General features: G+C 44.0%; 2 protein-coding genes and 1 long non-coding RNA gene across 5 annotated transcripts; 2 read left to right on the top strand and 1 right to left on the bottom strand.

Annotated features, from left to right (window-relative positions):
* Positions 1 to 310: 310 nt before the first annotated feature.
* On the bottom strand, positions 311 to 13,334 carry aldh16a1 (aldehyde dehydrogenase 16 family, member A1). Of its 2 annotated transcripts, none has more exons than XM_052518478.1 (17): positions 12,976 to 13,334; positions 10,506 to 10,605; positions 10,218 to 10,344; positions 6,463 to 6,620; positions 6,238 to 6,315; positions 5,716 to 5,903; positions 5,068 to 5,226; positions 4,612 to 4,770; positions 3,667 to 3,823; positions 3,490 to 3,565; positions 3,182 to 3,287; positions 2,868 to 2,998; positions 2,541 to 2,708; positions 1,955 to 2,159; positions 1,583 to 1,768; positions 1,326 to 1,451; positions 311 to 1,207 (listed from the first exon to the last, which is right to left on the bottom strand). In XM_052518478.1, the coding sequence occupies exons 1-17, from the start codon at positions 13,060 to 13,062 to the stop codon at positions 1,040 to 1,042; spliced, it is 2,379 nt and encodes a 792-aa protein (XP_052374438.1). In that variant the 5' UTR covers positions 13,063 to 13,334; the 3' UTR covers positions 311 to 1,039. The 2 variants fall into 2 exon arrangements, with proteins under 2 accessions (XP_052374438.1, XP_052374439.1); XM_052518479.1 differs by lacking the exon at positions 12,976 to 13,334 and adding an exon at positions 11,053 to 12,888.
* On the top strand, positions 8,653 to 10,159 carry LOC127929966 (uncharacterized). 2 transcript variants are annotated; one of them, XR_008136415.1, is made up of 4 exons: positions 8,653 to 9,641; positions 9,762 to 9,841; positions 9,882 to 10,001; positions 10,035 to 10,159. It is a non-coding gene; the product is annotated as an uncharacterized LOC127929966 (long non-coding RNA). The 2 variants fall into 2 exon arrangements; XR_008136416.1 differs by having other exon boundaries at positions 9,762 to 9,921; positions 9,962 to 10,001.
* A 129-nt stretch (positions 13,335 to 13,463) lies between the features above and the next one.
* LOC118384316 (apoptosis regulator BAX-like) lies at positions 13,464 to 21,480 on the top strand. The gene is made up of 6 exons (XM_035770728.2): positions 13,464 to 13,735; positions 13,895 to 13,925; positions 16,760 to 16,924; positions 18,576 to 18,714; positions 18,821 to 18,925; positions 19,406 to 21,480. The coding sequence occupies exons 1-6, from the start codon at positions 13,714 to 13,716 to the stop codon at positions 19,547 to 19,549; spliced, it is 606 nt and encodes a 201-aa protein (XP_035626621.2). The 5' UTR covers positions 13,464 to 13,713; the 3' UTR covers positions 19,550 to 21,480.
* Positions 21,481 to 21,748: the final 268 nt, after the last annotated feature.

Raw genomic sequence — 21,748 nt, 5'->3', positions numbered from 1 at the left:
AGGATGCACGGTCAACACAATAATGAAATGTGAGACAATGCCATCAGACTAGGGTGCCTGCATGTAGCCTCAGCATTAAATTCATAGCAGCTGAGGGCTCAGAAAAGCTCCAGCTAGCTGTTTTTACATGGTCCCAGGTCGTGCCGGATTTAGCGACAAACAGTTTAAATTCATCACGGTATACAATTGAGGTAAAAAAAAAAAAACATCTTCATGACCTCCTGCAAGTTACACACATGCCAGTCATACAATCACTTCCAGAAAAAGCAATCTCATGATGGCCTACTCCTTAAAAAGAGAGCACAAGATATGAGGTGATTATCTTTTAATTAGGGCTTTTGAACATCAGAAGTACATTTATTTAGAATCTTTTTAAATCATATATATTTAAAAATGTCTAATTGGACATAAGAAAAAATTAAGACAAAAACGTGAAGACTACTCGTGCTGACACAGTAGGCCTGGCCTATCCGGCACGATTGAAGATCCCCACAAAAGGAATGTCTTACGTTTGTGATTATGAACACTACTACAGTTGAACATAATACGGTACTAATAATCGGGTACAGCTGTATTAACTTCTCATGGGGGGCAGAAATCTACTTTTTTTTCTTTTTCTTCCTCAATCTCTTATTGATAACATACAGTATAAGGCAAAACGATGAAGGCATTGTTGGCTGACTAAAGCTGGCTTCCTGTAGAGAATGCATCACCGCCAGTGCTATTAAGGATTCAGACCAGACATAGGAGCACTGGAGGTAGAAGTCAGTGATCCATACAGGTTATAACATCTCTCCATGTATCTGGTGTCATTTACCACCGAGTCATCAGTATTACAGTCCTCTGATGGGAGGAAACCACTGGAACAGCCTAGAAGGTTTCATAGTCAAGTGCCGTTACATAAAATCCTTCCCAGAACGCGACTAAGAATGACCCTTACAACCCCCCGCCCCCTTCACTTCAAATAAATGTTATTGTTTTAATATACTTAATCTCTCACTCTACTGTCTCCCATCTGTCTCTTTCCCGCCCTCTCTCTCTAAGCAGTGGGGATCCAGACACTCTTCCACTGGACGGCCTGTCTCCACATCTCTTCCTGGAGTGAGGCATGAGGCTGGGCCCAGTCTCTCCCTCCATCCTTCTCCTGGCAGTGAAGCCACAGGCTCTTCAGAGGGCTGGCACACGTGTGCTGTAGGAACTGGCAACCCTGTGTGTGTGTGTGTGTGTGAGAGAGAGAGACAGATTACACAGCTCATTTATATACTCTACTGGAATGCAATTTAGTGCTATTTGTTGTTGTGTGAGTATCCAGGGGTCATACACACCTCCATACTCCCCCAGTACCATATGGCCTTGATGACACTGTGATTGGCTAGAGCCTGGGTCAGCTGATCTCTGCCACCAGTTATAATGCTGACCACGCCTCCTGGAAGATCTGAGGACTGGAGAACCTAGAGAGACAGGGAACAGATGTGTTTGGGCAAAAATACATGCACACACACACGCAACAGCATACACAAGCAAGCGTGTGCACACAAGCACACAGCTGAATCAAAATGTCAGGGGGCAGGACAGAACTCACCTGGATGAACTCTAGAGCAGGCAGGGGGTACTTTGGACTGGGCACCATGATGACAGCATTGCCCATGGCAACAGCAGCTGCCAGCAGGGAGACCATAGAGAGGAGGGGGGAGGAGTCAGGGAGAACCACACCCACCACTCCTAGAGCCTCGGGGATGGACAGAGCCGAACCGGACTGTGGGACGGACTAGAGAAAAGGAGGTTAGAGAAGAGACACTTTAAATACAGTATGACCTCCTGAAGTGGAGAGGCTTTGTTGGTGGCCTGTGTGCCAGCCAGAGCGTTGGGGGTGCGTGAGTAAGTGTTGAGCACAAACAGCCACTAGTATTATACAGACGTTACTACTATTAGGACAGAATACATAAATTCTCACCGGAACTCCGCCCCTTTCCTTATCACAGCGAGCGGCCCAATCACAGAGCTGAGCGATGCTCAGCTCCACCTCCATGTCCGCCTTCTCCAATGAGAGGCCTGTCTGGGAGTGGAGTGACATGGCCATGTCCCGCCTCTTCATCTCCAAGGTCTCAGCCAGAGAGAAGAGGCTTTGAGCTCGGGCCACAGGGCTTTTCTTCATCCAACTGTCAGGAGAGCGAGAGAAAATATACACAGTACAGAAAACATTATTAACACCTGCTCTTTCCATGACAGACTGACCAGGTGAGCCCAGCTGAAAGCTTTGATCCCTTATTGATGTCACTCGTTAAATCCACTTCAAAAACCAGCGTAGATGAAGGGGAGGGGACAGGTTAAAGAAGGATTTTTAAGTCTTAAGACAAGGGTTGTGTGTGTGTGCCATTCAGAGGGTGAATGGGCAAGACAAAAAAAAAAATGTAAGTGCCTTTGAACGGGGTATGGTGGTAGGTGCCAGGCGCACCGGTTTGTGTCAAGAACGGCAACGCCCTGACGACACCGTCGGTGACGTTTGGTTCGATTGACATCCAGCTTAGAGCAGAGCTTACCCAGGTTGGACCTTAATGGCCGCCTCCACGGCGTTGCGAACGTCTTTCCTCCCCCCGTCGGGACAGTAGGCGAGAACAGCTCCCCCTGGAGCCAGGACACACACACTGCTGCCAGACTCAGACTTACACTGCTTCCCCCCCACATACTGCAGGTAGGAACGAGGGGTACTGAAGGAGAGATAGAAACAGGAGGGAGGAAAAGAGGGAATTAAGAACATTACAAGTGACTGAATAAGTACAAAGGCAACTTTAAAAAGAAGTCAATGAAGACACACACACACACACACACACACACACACAAACACACAAACACACACACACACACACCTGGATGAATTAGATCCCTCTGGAATGATGGCCGCGGATGCCGCCGTTCCAAACGTGGAGTAATCAACAGAGGCTGGAGAGGAGCGGGGTAGAGGAGGCGAGGAGGAAGGGCGGAGGAATTGGAACAGACCCTGGGAAGAGAGAAGGAAAGAGTCATTTAGGAGACACTCCGACATAAGGCACACTGCCTACAAACAACCTGTAGCCCGACACTCTCGAAGGCATGTGTGAATATCAGAAAAGGTTGGATAAATACACGCAGTATCAACTAAATTTCCCTCTGGACAGGGACAGAACATGGCTATTGTCCATACCTCCTTCCCTCCATCGATGCAGTTGCCACTCTCCTTGTGGCCAGAGACAGGCAGGGAAGGGTCCATCACAGAGTGGGAGTTTACCCACACTGCACCCACAGACAGGCTGGGGAGAGAGGTTCGAGGAAGGGTTAATAAGGTGTGTTATATCTCATAGTCCATTATTTTGTCAGGTGGCTTCTGGGTGATAGGAATTATACACACTAAAGGTTTTCAGCCATGGTAACTATTGGGAGACCAAGATAGTGTGTGTGTGTGTGTGTGTAAGTAAGTAAGTAAGTAAGTAAGTGTGTGTGTGTGCCCTGTACCTCTTGGCAGCCTCCAGAGCCAGAGTTAGGTCTTCAGTCCAGAGAGAGGCAGCCTGGCCGTGAGGGCTGTGGTTCCCTGTCAAGACAAATAAACAGATGGATAGATGAGTGTTTCATTAGTGGTTGGTGTTTGAGTGTGGTGTGGTCATAGAAACAGTATGGTGTGGTCCTCCTTACCCAGAGTGACACCCTCCCCGTGGCTCCTGAAGGAGAGGAGGGGCAACAGAGGGCCGGGGGATGGGGTCACCACACAGGTGCAGGAGGGGGCTACTCCACACAGCACCGTGGGGGGATAGGCAGCACCGGAGGAGGGCGGGGGACACGGCTGGATCAGCTGATACAAGCGAAACACAATTAGGTTACCACTTATTTACAATTTAGTTTGTACACCGAGTGTACAAAACATTAGGAACACTTCCGCTTTCCATGACAGACTGACCAGGTGAGTCCAGGTGAAAGCTATGATCCCTTATTGATGTCACTTGTTAAATCCACTTCAAAATCAGAGTAGATGAAGGGGAAAAGACAGGTTAAAGAAGGATTGTTCAGCTTTCAGACATGGATTGTGTATGTGTGCCATTCAGAGAGTGAATAGGCGAGATTAACTATTGAAGTGCCTTTAAAAACGAGGTATGTTAGTAGGTGCCAGGCGAACCCGGGTTGAGTGTGTCAAGGACTGCAATGCCGCTGGGATTTTCACACTCAACAGTTTCCCGTGTGTTACCAATAATGGTCCAGCACCCAAAGGACATCCAGCCAACTTGACAACTGTGGGAAGCATTGGAGTCAACACGGGGCCCGAGTCGTCATGGAACGCTTGACCCCTTGTAGAGTCCATGCCCCGACGAATTGAGGCTGTTCCGAGGGCAAAAGGGTGTCCGACTCAATATTCGGTAGGTGTTACTAATGTTTTGTACACTCGGTGTACGTGGTAGCCTAGCGGTTAAGAGTGTTGGGCCAGTAAACAAAAGAGCGCTGGTTTGAATCCCGAAGCCGACAAGGTGAAAAATCCTTCGATGTCCCCTTGAGCAAGGCACTTCACCCTAATTGCTCATGTAAGTCACTCTGGATAAGAGCTTCTCCTAAATGACTAAAATGTTAAATGGAAATATCGTGACTGACCGTGGCCCCCTGCTGTTGGGCCTCCTGTACTGCAGCGTCCACCAGCTTTCGGTCCCCCTCGGCCAGGAGAGGAACACTCTTCATCCCTGCCATCCGAACCTTCAGACGGGCTACAACACTGTCCACCACTGACTCCTGGACACACAGCATCCACTGGCACTGAGAGAGGGTGAGAAAGAGAGGGGGGACAGGTTATTTTATTGGTCTATTGTTCAGATAAGTCATATAGGCCTACTGAGTCAGCGAGAGGTTGCTTTAAATGGGGGCTTTAAATATATATATTTTTAAATTGAGCGAGGGAGAGGTACAAATCTGTCATACTGTACAACACTGACCACCTGTGGCCATGGATCGGATTGCATCTTGTTCTTTCACCGGAATCTCTCAATTCATTCAATGATTTGTCTTTAAAAAAATAAAAAATAAAGTGTGAGAAAAGAAAGCCATCTGTTCCACCTCTCTGTTCTTCTTAAAGGCGGTCTCTATCACTCCATCCACGGCGCTGTCGATATCGGCAGACTCAAAGATAATGAAGGGACAGGTGGCTCCGAGGGAGAGGGAGAGAGAGACGGGAACACCCATGCCTGCTGTGGCCCTGCACAGAATCTCTCCATCCTGAAAAAGAAGGAAGAAGAGATTGGAGGGAAGTTACTAGTTAGTGTGAGCGAGAGAAAAGAGGACGTTCAATCAAAAGCACACACACACACACACACACACACACACACACACACACACACACGACTGTCACGGGACAACTGTCAAATTCACTGCCGTAACCAAATGGAAAACGTTCACGCCACACAGCTAATTGCAGTCCCATTACATTTACGTAGAATTCTGGTCATTTGGCAGACCCTCTTATCCGGAGCGACTTACAGTCAAGTGGTTTCAACTAGGGTAGATAAAACAAACGCATATCACAGTCATAGCATGGGAAAACATTCCTCGAGAAAGAAGCGATCAGTGAAATGAGAGCTAGTAAGAAGATGCAGGAGCAGATGCATACCGGAAAAAGACATCAAAACGGATGCATAAGCACTACTGACTAACACATTGGTTCGAGTGTGTGTGTGTGTGTGTGTGTGTGTGTGTGTGGGTGTCCACCTTTTTGTTGCCACTGTAAGTGACATAGCTGACGTGCGGGTTTTGAGCCACTTTAGAACCCAGCGACAAAACGCTGCCCGTCACCACATTCAGCACCCCCGCAGGAAGTCCCGCCTCCACAAACAGCTGAGCCAATAACAGAACAGGAGGCGCTGTCCCCACGCCAGGGATCGCCACCACTGCGTTGCCTGGGAAACAGAAACGTTAAGGTCACAAATGGTAGAGTAAAGCTTTACCTTCCCGAAGGGAATCTTTGTCAGGGTAGAAGGTGACAGGGTCCGTTTTGAAACTCCCCCCCATGACTTTCTAGGAAATTGACCTTTGGCCATGTTGATTAGATAGCCTGGATCTGTAACTCTCTCTCCCTCTGTAACTCTCTCTCCCTCTGTAACTCTCTCTCCCTCTGTAACTCTCTCTCCCTCTGTAACTCTCTCTCCCTCTGTAACTCTGTAACTCTCTCTCCCTCTGTGTGTGTGTGTGCGTGTGCGTGTGTGTGCGTGTGTGCGTGTGTGTGTGTCATACCCATGGCCAGTGCAGGTAAGACTTTCAGCATGAGAGAGTACAGAGAACAGTCGTCAGAGACAACCACTACCACCACACCTGAAAGACACAAACACAGAGTAAATTCAACACACACACACTTCACAATCACAGTTGTACAACACTCAAGGAAAGATCTCCACTACGTCCATGCACGCGTGGATAAAGATCCACTTACAAACACACGCACGCTACGCATGGCCTTACCACGTGGTGTCCAGTCGGGAATGAGTGAGTCTCTGAGCTGAGCCCAGCCGGAGTAGTACTGCAGCAGTCTGACCAGTGCTGAAGGGGAACTGGGAGACTGGGCCAGGTCACACAGCTCTGACAGACACTGACCGTGTCTCTGGAGGCTACTCACCAACCTGACACACACACACACACACACGCGAAGAGACAGACGTTATACAGATAATACAGAGCATTTCTCAAAATGCCATCTTGAATTTGCCCGGCATAAATATTAGATATTAAATTGTGGTCTGTAGTGTAGTGTTTATGGTTGCGATGGCGCCTCGTGCCAGCCTTGGTGGTTTACTCCTGCAAAATGAGCCGTAATTATTCGGTTTTTAAAATGTGTATTGTTTATCAACTTGTTGTTGTTGTTGTTGTAGCTTATCAGGTATAGAAGACAGGAATCTCATTCTAAAAAGGTTTTATCATCATTGTTAAATTAGCGGACACATTTGGCTCCTTCTCCAATCAACTAGCCAATACCAGACTAGCGAGACCGTCATCTCAACTCATCTACCACGGACGGGACCGAAGTCGGGCACCAAAAGATTCAGAAACGGCAGCGCGCCTTCCCTCATTACGATTCCGCGTTGACGTTTTGCACATATTAAAACAACCCTGTGTGAGAAGCTTGAGAACAGCCTCCTTCAATATGGGACCCGGGTACCAGACTATTTAACAAACGTCTACTGTGTGCAGTCCTAATGAGTGCAGTAGAACATGCACACTGGAGTTGGATAATGAAGGACACTGGGCCTCAGGGGGCAACTCCCCAAAAAGTAATTCAGTCATTTTACTGCTGAATGACGTGGTCACTGATAAGAGGCCTGGACTTTCTGCCTCATTGAGACTTGGCGTCAGGGCAATGAGTACGTCAGGGCGATGAGTACGTCAGGGCAATGAGTACATCTTCCCTCAACCAAGCAACTGGCTACACCGACCTGGACTGCCCTCTCAAGTCCGGATGGGGTGGAGCTTTTGGCTGTGAATCTACAGGACTGACTATTGTGACTAAGTCTACTCCAGTAACAGCCGTCTCCTCTTTCGAATGCGTGGCTTTCAAGATCACTGGCTCTGCGTCAGTACTGGCTGTGTTGATTTAAAAAAAAAAAAAAATTATAATTAAAAAAAAATATATATATATATATATATTTATTTAGAAATCGGCCTCCAAAAGCTCAGCTGTGACTTTCTTGCTGAACTACCCGAGCTACGAACACTCCTAAGTCTTGTGCCCTGCTATGCTGGTGCTTGGTGATGTCAACATACATGTCGACTCCCCTGACTGCAGTCTCTCTACTGGCCTGGCTGATATTCTGGAGAACTTTGGACTCGAACAGCATGTGGACTTTGCCACCCACAACAAAAGGCCAATACACTAGAACTGGTCTGTAATCAGAGGCGTGGATCTGGCCAAACGGGATGGAATTATGCCAGGCCTGTCCGACCACAAACTCATCACCTTCACCCTAGCTATTCCTCTGCCCCACCCAGCCCAAGAAACACTCTATTCGGGTTAGGAGTCTTAAAGCTATAAAAACACAGCCCAGCTTACTGAATCCATCCCCAACCTGCCAGTTACTCACTCTGTGGCTCGATATGACACTGCCTTGGCCTCCAAACTTGATGAAGTTGCTCCTTTGAAAACGTCTTCCCCCATATCTTCTCCCTGGTACAACCGAGGAGCTTTACGCTCTCTCAAAGACACTGGCCGTTGTCTAGAACGGCAGTATAAGAAAAGTGGGCTAACTGTACACGTGCAGATGTTTGAGAGACATCAGAAAGACCACAAACAGGCCATAAAGCTCAGACATCCTACTACTCCCAGCTGATCGGCCACGGCAGTGGAAACTATTGGATACGCTCTCCTACTGGGGAGCAAAGCTCCTCCGGCCTCAGCCTCCCCAATCAACACCTGTGCTTCCAAAGCGAAAATGTCAACACCACCATTCTATCCTCTCCAGCCCCTGTAGTTGATCTAGCCGGTCCTCTGCTCCCCGAGTCAAGGTTCTCCACAGTCACTGCAGCTGATGTAACCAAGCTGGTTAGAACAAATGAGGCCCACCACTTGCTCACCTGCCCTGGAGCCTTTTTTTCACGGAAATCATCCAACACGTTCCTCACCACTGGATGTGTCCCTCCTCAAGCTCAGGCTCGCTGCAGTCATACCAGTACTTAAAAAGCCTGGTTCGGAACCCCGACAACCTCTAGAACGACAGGCCCATCTTCAACCTGCCACTTCTGAGTAAGCTTATCGAACGTGCTGTGTATAGCCAACTTTAACTCCATCTGGCCACTCACAACCTACTCGAGCCCTTCCAGCTGGGCATCAAAGCTGGACACAGCTCACGAATGCCCGTCTCATGAATGTCCGACTCATGAATGACGACTCATGAATGACGACTCATGAATGACGACTCATGAATGACGACTCATGAATGACGACTCATGAATGACGACTCATGAATGACGACTCATGAATGACGACTCATGAATGACGACTCTGGGGCTGCCAGCACCCTCATAGTGCTGGACCTCAACGCGGCATTCAAGACACTGTCAGGGCTGGAGAGTCTCCGGGCTCGTTTAAGGCACATGCTAAAGACTGAGCTGTTCAGAAAAGCTTTCAAAGACCTATGTTAATTCTGTTCCCCTGACGACACCTGTATATAGCTTTGATTGTGGTCTGCTTACAATGTTCTGCGTTTCTGATTGTTATCATTTTATTTTGGAATATTTTCTTCAGCGTCATAGGTGAGAAAAGCACTTTACATTAAGTATTATTAGTGTGTATCTCAGTGAACCCTAGCCAGAGGTAAAGGGGTGTATCAGTCAACCCTAGCCAGAGGTAAAGGGGTGTATCAGTCAACCCTAGCCAGAGGTAAAGGGGTGTATCAGTCAACCCTAGCCAGAGGTAAAGGGGTGTATCAGTCAACCCTAGCCAGAGGTAAAGGGGTGTATCAGTCAACCCTAGCCAGAGGTAAAGGGGTGTATCAGTCAACCCTAGCCAGAGGTAAAGGGGTGTATCAGTGAACCCCAGACAGAGGTAAAGGGGTGTATCAGTGAACCCCAGACAGAGGTAAAGGGGTGTATCAGTGAACCCTAGCCAGAGGTAAAGGGGTGTAGTGTGTATCAGTGAACCCTAGACAGAGGTAAATGGGTGTAGTGTGTATCAGTGAACCCTAGACAGAGGTAAAGGGGTGTAGTGTGTATCAGTGAACCCTAGACAGAGGTAAATGGGTGTAGTGTGTATCAGTGAACCCTAGACAGAGGTAAAGGGGTGTAGTGTGTATCAGTGAACCCTAGACAGAGGTAAAGGGGTGTAGTGTGTATCAGTGAACCCTAGACAGAGGTAAATGGGTGTTGTGTGTATCAGTGAACCCTAGACAGAGGTAAAGGGGTGTAGTGTGTATCAGTGAACCCTAGACAGAGGTAAATGGGTGTTGTGTGTATCAGTGAACCCTAGACAGAGGTAAAGGGGTGTAGTGTGTATCAGTGAACCCTAGACAGAGGTAAAGGGGTGTATCAGTGAACCCTAGCCAGAGGTAAAGGGGTGTAGTGTGTATCAGTGAACCCTAGACAGAGGTAAATGGGTGTAGTGTGTATCAGTGAACCCTAGACAGAGGTAAAGGGGTGTAGTGTGTATCAGTGAACCCTAGACAGAGGTAAATGGGTGTAGTGTGTATCAGTGAACCCTAGACAGAGGTAAAGGGGTGGTGTGTAGCTACCGGAGTAGAGTCTTGGCTCTGAGATGACAGGGGAAAGCACTCCAGGCCTTGAAGCCACTGGCCCCAGAGGACACAGACAGGGATGCATCCTCATCCACAGCACACACAGTACTACATACAGCACCACCTAGGGAGGGAGTGGGAGAAAACCAATGTCAAAAATAGTATTTTACTGATGATGCATTTAAAACATAACAAGAGGAAACAGTGGGCAGTGGAGGACGAGAGATATAGATAGAACAACAATGTTAAATTAAGGGGATAGCTCCCCTGTAGGTTCTCATTTACCAGAAGAGTCGGTCACATTGCATGTCTGTCTGTCTGCAGAACGGACAAACTTTCCATCGATGAACAAACCGAGAGCACGAGAATGAGACTCAAGCCAAGCCTGAGGAAAGATAGAGCTTACATCAGTGTGTATGAGAGAGTAGGCTATACAATGGAGGATAGGGAAATTATATGTATGTATGTATATATATATATATACATATACACACACACACACACACACACACGAAGTCGGAAGTTTACATACACTTAGGTTGGAGTCATTAAAACTTGTTTTTCAACCACTCCACATATTTCTTGCTAACAGACTATAGTTTGGCGAGTCGGTTAGGACATCTAACAAACTCGCCAAACAATTGTTTACAGACAGATTATTTCACTGTATCACAATTCCAGTGGATCAGAAGTTTACATTCACTAAGTTGACTGTGCCTTTAACAGCTTGGAAAATTCCAGAAAATGATATGGCTTTTGAATCTTCTGATAGGCTAATTGACATCATTTGAGTCAACTGGAGGTGTACCTGTGGATGTATTTCAAGGCCTACCTGCAAACTCAGTGCCTCTTTGCTTGACATCATGGGAAAATGAAATCAGCCAAGACCTCAGAAACAAAATTGTAAACTTCCACACCATGGGACCACGCAGCCGTCATACCGCTCAGGAAGGAGATGCGTTCTGTCTCCTAGAGATGAACGTACTTTGGTGCGAAAAGTGCAAATCAATCCCAGAACAACAGCAAAGGACCTTGTGAAGATGCTGGAGGTACAAAAGTATTTATATCCACAGTAAAATGAGTCCTATATCGACATAACCTGAAAGGCCACTCAGCAAGGAAGAAGCTACTGCTCCAAAACCTCCATAAAAAAGCCAGACTACAGTTTGCAACTGCACATGGGGACAAAGATCGTACTTTTTAGAGAAATGTCCTCTGGTCTGATGAAACAAAAATAGAACTGTCTGGCCATAATGACCATTATGTTTGGAGGAAAAAGGGGGAGGCTTGCAAGCTGAAGAACACCATCCCAACTGTGAAGCACAGGGGTGGCAGCAGCATGTTGTGGGGGTGCTTTGCTGCAGGAGGGACTGGTGCACTTCACAAAATAGATGGCATCATGAGACAGGAAAATTATCTGGATATATTGAAGCAACATCTCAAGACATGAGTCAGGAAGTGAAAGCGTAGTCGCAAATGGGTCTTCCAAATGTAAACTTCTGACCCACGGGCCTCCCGGGTTGCGCAGTGATCTAAGGCACTGCACTGCTAGCTGTGCCACCAGAGACTCTGGTGGGTCAGAACGAAATTGGAATGAAATATGTGGCTTACTACTACTTAGACCTATGCAACCAAATTGGGGAGAAAAGGGGGATATTAATTAAAAAAATTACGTCAGAAAGTTGAATTGTTAATGTTTTTATTATCATCCCCTTTTCGTAGTATCCAATTGTTAGTAGTTACTGTCTTGTCTCATTGCTACAACTCCCGTACGGGCTCGGGAGAGACGTAGGTCAAGAGCCATGCTTCCTCCGAAACACACCCAACCAAGCCGCACTGCTTCTTTTCACAGCACGCATCCAACCCGGAAGCCAGCCGCACCAATGCGTCGGAGGAAACAGCGTACACCCAGCGACCAGGTCAGCGCGCACTGCGCCCGGCCGCCACAGGAATCCCTGATGCGCGATGAGACAAGGATATCCCTCAAGTCCTCAACTGGCGGCTTCTTTAAATAGTACCCGCAAAAAAAAACAGTCTCAACGTCAACAGTGAAGAGACGATATATAAAGAAAAAAACTGGAATGAGTAGGCGTGTCCAAACATTTAACTGGTACTGTATATATTGGTTACTGCTCGACTAAAACAATCTTGGTTGACCAACAAACAGCCTAACCACCAAACAATCGACCAGACAAATAATTGGGGTCAGTCCTACTTATAATGTCGGTCTATTCAAATCTGGACAGGTAGACATGAACGAGACCAATTCCGAGTTGAACTGTGGTCACATTTGATTGGCTGCAGAGACAGACACCTCCAACACAGAGTAGGGAGGTCAGGATACACTTGTCACTGGTTCCAAGCACACCATACTGCACATAATCTAGCAAAAAATACATTTCTGAAACGTAATCTGGACATGTTAGGTGGTTAGCTGTTGAAAGAGTCAGACAGACTGCTGTTCTCTACAGAAGATCCCATCCAACTTGATCCCAAAGACCACATCTCACATGACTGCCTTTGAGTTAGTTACCGTAATAGAGTTCACATGGTAATTGCCAGCAAACATAAATCCTATTATCTAAAACATGATGTGAAACGTGACGAGAGAGAAGTTAAGTCATTACATGGTGAAATTCAAACAAAACATGATTTATTTCGAGTAAATTGACCTCGAAGGTATGTGGCTTACTACTACTTAGACGTATTCAACCATTATCTCGACTCTTGTACAGCAAATACATTTTTTTTTTACCTGAGCAGTAGCAGTGCTGGAACTACTCGGTCCGTACTCCATAGATTGAAAGATATCGTGTATTGTCTTGGAGGTAATGCCAGCCATTATACAATGTTGCAAGAAGAAACGTTTAACTTGTATTGATCATCAACAAGAATACCATACATCAGACACTGGCTTGCTTGCTTGCTCTGTCGTCCGCCAGCGTGTTAACCAGAAATAATGCTAGCTAGCTTAGCTAAATCTGTGGTCTGAGAGTTTAGATATCAAAATAAAAGTTCCCAACTACTAACTGCAACGTGTTGAATGAAGAAAGATAGTGCGACGGAGCAGAACAAACTCCCCCTACTTTACTAGCTTCGTCGCTGCCATCTTTGCTTTAACTAGCCGGACAAAAATCAACGAGCTACCATGTTGTGTACGGTAGTCAGTTTCTACACGGACACATTAGCGTGTGGCCCCGTGTTGACAATGCGCATGCGCCGATTGTCTCTGGTCGCTGCTCTCCACTTTCGTTTTGCTGTCTTGTAACCGTCTTTTGGTCTTTCTTATTTCTTGCGCTTGTAGATTCTGCATATTATCTCGAAGGAATGTAATATTTTCTTAATATAGATAAAGCAGCAGCAACTATCGTCTGTCAAATAGAGCTAGAATAGTTGTATGTTATAAGAGAAGAACTACAATTACGATACTGCAAGTTTTCTGAAGTTACGGTGATAGTAGCCAGCTATCGTTCTGGCTGTGTGTGGACTGCCAATGGCGTGTGCAGAGACATCAGGTAGCTAGGTCTGCCAGTGCAATGTCTCATCACTGCAACAATGTTACCAGTACATTGTCATTGCTAGCTATCATGATTCTGTTCTATTTCATTCAGAATTATTTTTGTTGTTGTTTAGATCTAAGCTGCTTTTGGTTAAATGTTTTATTTGTTATACAGATTACAGAGTAGGAGAGGTCCTGCTGAATAGGTGAGTTTCACTTTTACAGATACTCATATAACCAGAGACGCATCATATCGACACATCTAGCTGTAAACCTGTGGCTCGCCCAGTGCTGCTTCTAGTGGTGGGATAAGTACCCAATTATCATACTTCAGGAATAGAAAATGACTCATGTCTAAGTGAAAGTCACCCAGTAAAATACTACTTGAGTAAAGTATTTGGTTTTAAATATACTTAAGTATCAAAGTAAATACAATTGCTAAAATATACTTACAGTTGAAGTCAGAAGTTTACATACACCTTAGCCAAATACATTTAAACTCAGTTTATCACAATTCCTGACATTTACTCCTAGAAAAAAAGCCCTGTCTTAGGTCAGTTAGGATCACCACTTTGTTTTAAGAATGTGAAATGTCAGAATAATAGTTTTAGAGGGACTTATTTCAGATTTGATTTCTTTCATCACATTCCCAGTGGGTCAGAAGTTTACATACACTCTATTATTTGGTATTTGGATTTCATAGGTCTAAGTAGTAGTAAGCCACATATTTCATTCCAATTTCATTCTGACCCACCAGAATCTCTGGTGGCACAGCTAGCAGTGCAGTGCCTTAGATCACTGCGCCACCCGGGAGGCCCGTGGGTCAGACATTTACATACACTCAATTGGTAGTTGGTAGAATTGCCTTTAAATTGTTTAACTTGGGTCCAACATTTCGGGTAGCCTCCAACACACTTCCCACAATAAGTTGGGTGAATTTTGGCCCATTCCTCTTGCCAGAGCTGGTGTAACTGAGTCAGGTTTGTAGGCCTCCTTGCTCGCACACACTTTTTCAGTTCTGCCCACAAGTTTTCTATAGGATTGAGGTCAGGGCTTTGTGATGGCCACTCCAATACCATGACTTTGTTGTCCTTAAGCCATTTTTCCACAACTTTGGAAGTATGCTTGGGGTCATTGTCTATTTGGAAGACTCATTTGTGACCAAGCTTTCACTTCCTGACTGATGTCTTGAGATGTTGCTTCAATATATCCAGATAATTTTCCATCCTCATGATGCCATCTATTTTGTGAAGTGCACCAGTCCCTCCTGCAGCAAAGCACCCCCACAACATGATGCTGCCACCCCCGTGCTTCATGGTTGGGATAGTGTTCTTCGGCTTGCAAGCCTCCCCCTTTTCCTCCAAACATAACAATGCTCATTATAGCCAAACAGTTCTATTTTTGTTTCATCAGACCAGAGGACATTTCTCAAAAAAGTATGATCTTTGTCCCCATGTGCAGTTGCAAACCGTAGTCTGGCTTTTTTATGGAGGTTTTGGAGCAGTAGCTTCTTCCTTGCTGAGCGACCTTTCAGGTTATGTCGATATAGGACTCGTTTTACTGTGGATACTTTTGTACCTGTTTCCTCCATAATCTTCACAAGGTCCTTCGCTGTTGTTCTGGGATTGATTTGCACTTTTCGCACCAAAGTACGTTCATCTCTAGGAGAACGCGTCACCTTCCTGAGCGGGATGACGGCTGCATGGTCCCATGGTGTTTATACTTGCGTACTATTGTTTGTACAGATGAACGTGGTACCTTAAGACGTTTGGAAATTTCTCCCAAGGATGAACCAGACTTGTGGAGGTCTACAAAAAAAATCTGAGTTCTTGGCTGATTTCTTTTGATTTTCCCATGATGTCAAGCAAAGAAGCACTGAGTTTGCAGGTAGGCCTTGAAATACATCCACAGGTACACCTCCAATTGACTCAAATGATGTCAATTAGCCTATCAGAAGCTTCTAAAGCCATGACATAATTTCCTGGAATTTTCCAAGCTGTTTATAGGCACTGTCAACTTAGTGTATGCAAACTTCTGAAATACTGGAATTGTGATACAGTTAAATAATCTGTCTGTAAACAAATGTTGGAAAAATGACTTGTGTCAGGCACAAAGTAGATGTCCTAACTGACTTGCCAAAACTATAGTTTGTTAACAGGACATTTGTGGAGTGGTTGAAAAAATGAGTTTTAATGACTCCAATCTAAGTGTATGTAATCTTCCGACTTCAACTGTATGTTTCAAAAGTAAAAATATAAATAATTTCAAATTCCTTATATTAAGCAAACCAGACGGCACAATTTGTGTTTAATTTTAATTTTTTTTTTTTACAGATATCCAGGGGCATACGAACACTAACATAGACATAATTTACAAGCAAAGCGTTTGTGTTTAGTTAGTCCACCAGATCAAAGGCAGTAGAGAGAACCAGGGATGTTCTCTTAAGTGTCTGAATGGAAGTAAAAATAACATTATTTTCTTTGGGAATGTAGTGAAGTAAAAGTTGTCAAAAATATAAATAGTAAAGTACAGATACCCCCAAAATCTACTTAAGTAGTACTTTAAAGTATTTTTACTTAAGTACTTAATACCACTGGCTGCTTCCAGCCTCTTGCTTGGATGTGTATGTGTGTGCACTTTCCATGGGGTTGGGAATTGACAAAACAGACAGCAAAAAATGATGTATTCTCTACATTATCAGCTAAGTGCAAGGAAGAAATGAAAACCGTCAGACACTGTGTGTCATGACAACAGTAGTTTAGTTTGACACACAGTAGGTAATTTTTCAAATTTAACTAGGCAAGTCCGTTAAGAACACATTTTTATTTACAATGACATCCTAGGAACAGTGGGTTAACTGCCTTGTTCCGGGGCAGAGCGACAGATATTTACCTGGTCAGCAGGTGGGTTTCGATCAAGCAACATTTCTGTTACTGGTCCAACGCTCTAACCACTAGGCTACCTGCCGCCCCAGCCCCACTCCCCAGCTATGTGCTCTAAGCAGGAGTGTTTCTGGACCAGAATGCTCTCTCATCCCCAGAGTGATGCAGGAGCAGCTGGATGAGTTGCCATCAGACATCCCGGTAGTGGTCTCCACAAAAGCCCAGGAGGTGGAGAGTGATCAGGAGCAGAAGATTGTGTCACAGCTAGCTGTGATGATACGGACCATCGGAGACGCCGTCAAGAAGGACGGGAAGCTGGACGAGTCAGTTGCCATTGCTTTGTGTCTTACAGTACCTGTTCTCAAACTGTTCTTCTTGTGAATTCACGTTGATGAATTTGATGCAAAGACTACCCAGCAAACTGGGAACATTCCCATAACATTATCTAAGAATCACATTAAGTTCTAGTTAGGGCGTTATCTAACATTAGCCTTTTACTCTTCAGAAAATCTTTTAAATTAAATATCCTTTGAATGTTCTCCTAACATACACTAAAATGTTGTGCACAACATTTGTAATAATCACAACAGGACATTCCCCAAATGTTCTCATTAGATTTCCAGGTAATGTAATAACAAAAACTTAATGTATTCTGGGAACTTTCTTGCAACATCAGGCAAATGTTTTATACAAACACTCTATAATCATCAGCACAACTGGACAATTTTTGTGTTATGAGAACATTTGCCGCAACCTAATGAATGTTCTGCGAACCAATTTTGGTTTTCTGGGTAGGTAAACAAAGATGAATTTAGAGTACACTACCGGTCAAGAGTTTTAGAACACCTACTCATTCAAGGGTTTTTCTTCATTTTTACTAGTTTCTACATTGTTGAATAATAGTGAAGACATCAACATTTTGAAATACCTCATACGGAGTCATGTAGTAACCAAAGAAGTGTTAAACAAATCAAAATATATTTGAGATTTTTCAAATAGCCACCCTTTGCTTTGATGACTGCTTTGCACACTCTTGGCATCCAACAGTGTTGAAGGAGTTCCCACATATGCTGAACACTTGTTGGCAGCTTTTCCTTCACTCTGCGTTCTGACTTATCGCAAACCATTTCATTTGGGTTGAGGTCGGGTGATTGTGGAGGCCAGGTGATCTGATGTAACACTCCATCACCCTACTTCTTGGTAAAATAGCCCTTACACAGCCTGGAGGTGTGTTCATCCGTTCACCCACACCGCGTTTCACAGACACGGCGGTTGGAACCAAAACTTTCCAATTTGGACTCCAAACCAAAGGACACATTTCCACTTTAGTAGTGGTTTCTTTGCAGCAATTTGTGCATGAAAGCCTTATCCACACACTCATCTGAACAGTTGATGTTGAGATGTGTCTGTTTCATGAACTCTTATTTGGGCTGCAATTTCTGAGGCTGGTAACTCCAATGAACTTATCCTCTGCAGCAGAGGTAACTCTGGGTCTTCCTTTCCTGTGGCGGTAATCATGAGAGCCAGTTTCATCATAGCACTTGACGGTTTTTGCGACTACGCTTGAAGAAACTTTCAAAGTTCTTGAAGTGTTCCGTATTGACTGACCTTCATATCTTAAAGTAATGATGGACTGTGGTTTCTCTTTTCTTATTTGAGCTGTTCTTGCCATAATACCAAGTAGTGCTATCTTCTGTATACCCCTCCCCTTGTCACAACACAACTGATTGGCTCAATGCATTAATTTGTGGAATTTCTTTCCTTCTTAACTTAAGGCACACCTGTTAATTGAAATGCACTCCAGGTGACTACCTCATGAAGATGGTTGAGAGAATGTCAAGTGCAAATCTGTCATCAAGGAAAAGGGTGGCTGTTTGGTGTGACCAAACTTTTGACTGGTACTGTATGTGTGTCTATCTGTGTGTTAGTTTACAAAGGTCTAAGTCAGTCGTCTAATTCCTACCATACCTCCAGTGCGATAGATGGAATGGTGGGGAAAATGACCAGCCAGACCAGCTACTGGAAGTTGGTAGAAAAGGTATTTGAGGACAGTCAAATCACCTGGGAGAGAATTGCTGTGCTGTTTTACGTAGCAGGGAGGATAGCCGTCAAGGTATGTTATACAGTGTTTTTGTTACTTTGTACTGTACATCCAATAATAATAATAACAATCAGTGAGCGTGTGTGTGTTTTTAAATCACTCTTTTTGTCTCTGTTAGGTGGTGATTGCTAACATCCCCCAGTTAGTGAAGGACATACTGAAGTGGACTCTGGACTACTTCAGAAGAGAATTACTGGATTGGATCCAGAAACATGGAGGATGGGTAAGCTATGGATACCATCAGAGGCTGCCCACAAGTGTTTCCCCTTTGTAATTAAAATAAACCAAATTGGCAATATTCTATATTGATATAAACTTGGTATTGGTTGTAGAGTAGTGGCGCAGCGGTCTAAGCACTGCATCTCAGTGCAAGATTCAGTCTGGTTCGAATCTGGACGGAATCACATCCGGCTGTGATTGGGAGTCCCATGGGACAGTGCACAATTGGCCAAGCCTTGGCCAGGGTAGGCCGTCATTGTAAATAAGAATTTGTTATTAACTGACAACCCTAGGTAAATAAAGGTTACATAAAAATAAATTGTGTTTTTAACTATTGTTAGAGAAAACAGAACATGGATTGTCATTGCTTTCTCTTTCTGCCCTCTTTCTTCTCCCCCATTTCTTTTCTCTTCTTCCCCTCTCTCCTCATCTTTATTTGTTCCCACTCTTTCTCTTCCCCCCCCACCTTTCTCTCTCTACCCAGATGAACAGTTTTGCTGAGCTGGCACGTGTGCAGGTGGAGAAGGTGTCCCCTATAATCTCCTGGTCCTCAGCGTTCATCCTGGTCTTCCTCGGAGGTGTCATACTGGGTAGTGTTATCAGCTGGAAACTGGCCAGGAGCACCTGACACACACACACAGTTCCACTCCGGTTCAAACGCAATTGTGTGACATGACACGCAAACACGTGGGCGTGCACACACACACACACACACACACAAATACATGTGTTTACGTAGTCTATGTATAATTAGTTACCTACCTTCTGGTTTGCTCAGGTTAAATAAGATGACCATGATGCTGCTGAAAGTGGTGTTTGAGAGTAGGAGCCAATCTTTTCTCTGGTAAAAACAAAAAAGAAGAAAAAAGAGAGATCCCAGTGCAAAGATTGGGGGCATTCCCCCGTGTAGGGTGCTGTCTTTTGGATTGGACATTAAAACATGTCCTGACTCTCTGCGGTCAGTAAAGATCCCATGGCACATATTGTAAGAGTAGGGGTGTTAACCCTGATGTCCTGGCTAAATTCCCAATCTGGTCGTCATACCATCACGGTATAAAAAAAATCTAAAAGAATAATACCACTTTTTAAATTATGGGGTATTGTGTGTGGATCAGTGACACAAATTCTCAAAGTAATCCATTTTTAAATTCAGGCTGTATCACAAAGGAGTGTGAATACGTTCTGAAGGCACTGTATATATTGACCTACAGTAATGAAACCAAAGTGTTGGGGCAGAGCTCAGTACATTTTGTCTCACTACCCTTACGGGGAAAAAAACATGAATTTGACGTGATCACGTGTTTAACATGTGATCTTATGGGAAGTTAATGTGATAACGTGACTACATGTTAAAGCAACACGTTGATATTTTGCAATTTCATATCACAAGTGATACTATGAAACTACACCTCGCAACATTTGAAAGTCTTTCACATGTGAAACTGCAATTCACATGTGAGGTGAAAACATGATATTCTCACATATGAAAGGGTGGCGTGAACTCTATTGAATTACATGTGAACAAATGGTTTCACATGAGAACAACTGAGCTCGCATGTCTGTTTTGTTTTCAAATGTGAACATTTCAGCTCAACGTGTGAACAGTTATTTCACGTGTAAATATGATTTCAAATGTGAAAATGTGATTTTCACATGTGAAACTGCAACAAAAATGTATATCATATGAGGTGTTCCAAAACCACGTGGTTTCACATGTGAAATCAAATGTTATATGTGCAAAATCTGGAAATGTCACATGTGAAATCATGTGTTTCTGTCCTTAAGGGTATATCATCATGTTTGTTGGTATCCTGCTAGACCAGGGTATCTGTGCCTGAAATGAGAAACCAGTGTAATGAGAAACCAGTGTAAGCATAACAGACAGCCAAGCATCATGTTATGTGATTGGTTTTAACAGAAAGGTCATTTTTCAATACTATATTATACAGAAATAACACATGAATACCGATTGAATCTTTTTTAAGTTTATGAAAATGTATGAAACATGTATTTTGATAACAACAACAAAAAACGTCTGGGACGTTTGACTTGAATGTAATGTATTAAATGGGACATTTTATTAGGATAAACAAAATAAATATGAGTTGACCATGTTTATTCTGCAATAATCATGTTAACTATTACCCCTAAAAGTCCTCAACATGAGTCAGTCAGTCAGCTCCATAATATCCGTCGTGATAGTAATTGTTAGCTAAATGTACAAAAAAAATGCACAGGACACAAATAGAAAATTTTGGCATAAGCTTTTAATATTTTTATAGCGTTTTTGACGTTTTCTCTTTAAATTGGATTTGTTTTTTCCAGTTAATTTTGTGGGTATTTCGTTTTTATTATTCTTGTTTTATTTTCCTATCTGTAATGGAGAAGAGTTTGTTTAATTAGCATTCACTTTCAAACTTTCATACTTTTAACAATAGAACTGTGTTTAAGTCTCTTTTTTTTCACAAACTTGGTTAAATTATTACTGTTTATTCATATTTTTTCTTTACACATTTCAAAAATATAAAAGGTAAATAATAAACATTCCATTGAAATATATTTTATACAGTTCTTGATTATTTCATTTTTTTCTGTGTTATGACATTAAAATTGTATCCAGCATCAGTCTTTCTAGCATAAACCCCATTCAGTGTTATTCTAGTAACCTTCTCTTCTCCCGTCTCTGTCTTCCCTCTCTTTCTCCCCTGATAGGAAAGTGGCATGGCTGCACCCGGTGCCTTGTTCGCTCAGCGGCGATGTAGTCACAACAGTTGGCAGGACCAATAGAAACATTAGCTGCATTGGTGCTAGTAGTGCAATGTTCTTT

Source organism: Oncorhynchus keta, chromosome 5 (genome assembly GCF_023373465.1).
Source record: "Oncorhynchus keta strain PuntledgeMale-10-30-2019 chromosome 5, Oket_V2, whole genome shotgun sequence".
In the NCBI taxonomy this organism is placed as follows: Eukaryota; Metazoa; Chordata; class Actinopteri; order Salmoniformes; family Salmonidae; genus Oncorhynchus; species Oncorhynchus keta.
This window is presented reverse-complemented; position numbering and strand designations above follow the sequence as displayed.

What these genes read in the sequence shown, in the direction of transcription:
- aldh16a1 (XM_052518478.1), bottom strand. Translation starts at nt 13,062, where the DNA reads ATGGCTGGCATTACCTCCAAGACAATACACGATATCTTTCAATCTATG. An exon ending in GCTCTGGAGGCTGCCAAGAG is followed by an intron (nt 3,288 to 3,489) that starts GTACAGGGCACA and finishes CTCTCTCCCCAG; the next exon opens with CCTGTCTGTGGGTGCAGTGT. An exon ending in GAGGGATCTAATTCATCCAG is followed by an intron (nt 2,709 to 2,867) that starts GTGTGTGTGTGT and finishes TCTCTCCTTCAG; the next exon opens with TACCCCTCGTTCCTACCTGC.
- LOC118384316 (XM_035770728.2), top strand. Translation starts at nt 13,714, where the DNA reads ATGGCGTGTGCAGAGACATCAG. An exon ending in CAGGGAGGATAGCCGTCAAG is followed by an intron (nt 18,715 to 18,820) that starts GTATGTTATACA and finishes TGTCTCTGTTAG; the next exon opens with GTGGTGATTGCTAACATCCC. An exon ending in TCCAGAAACATGGAGGATGG is followed by an intron (nt 18,926 to 19,405) that starts GTAAGCTATGGA and finishes CTCTCTACCCAG; the next exon opens with ATGAACAGTTTTGCTGAGCT.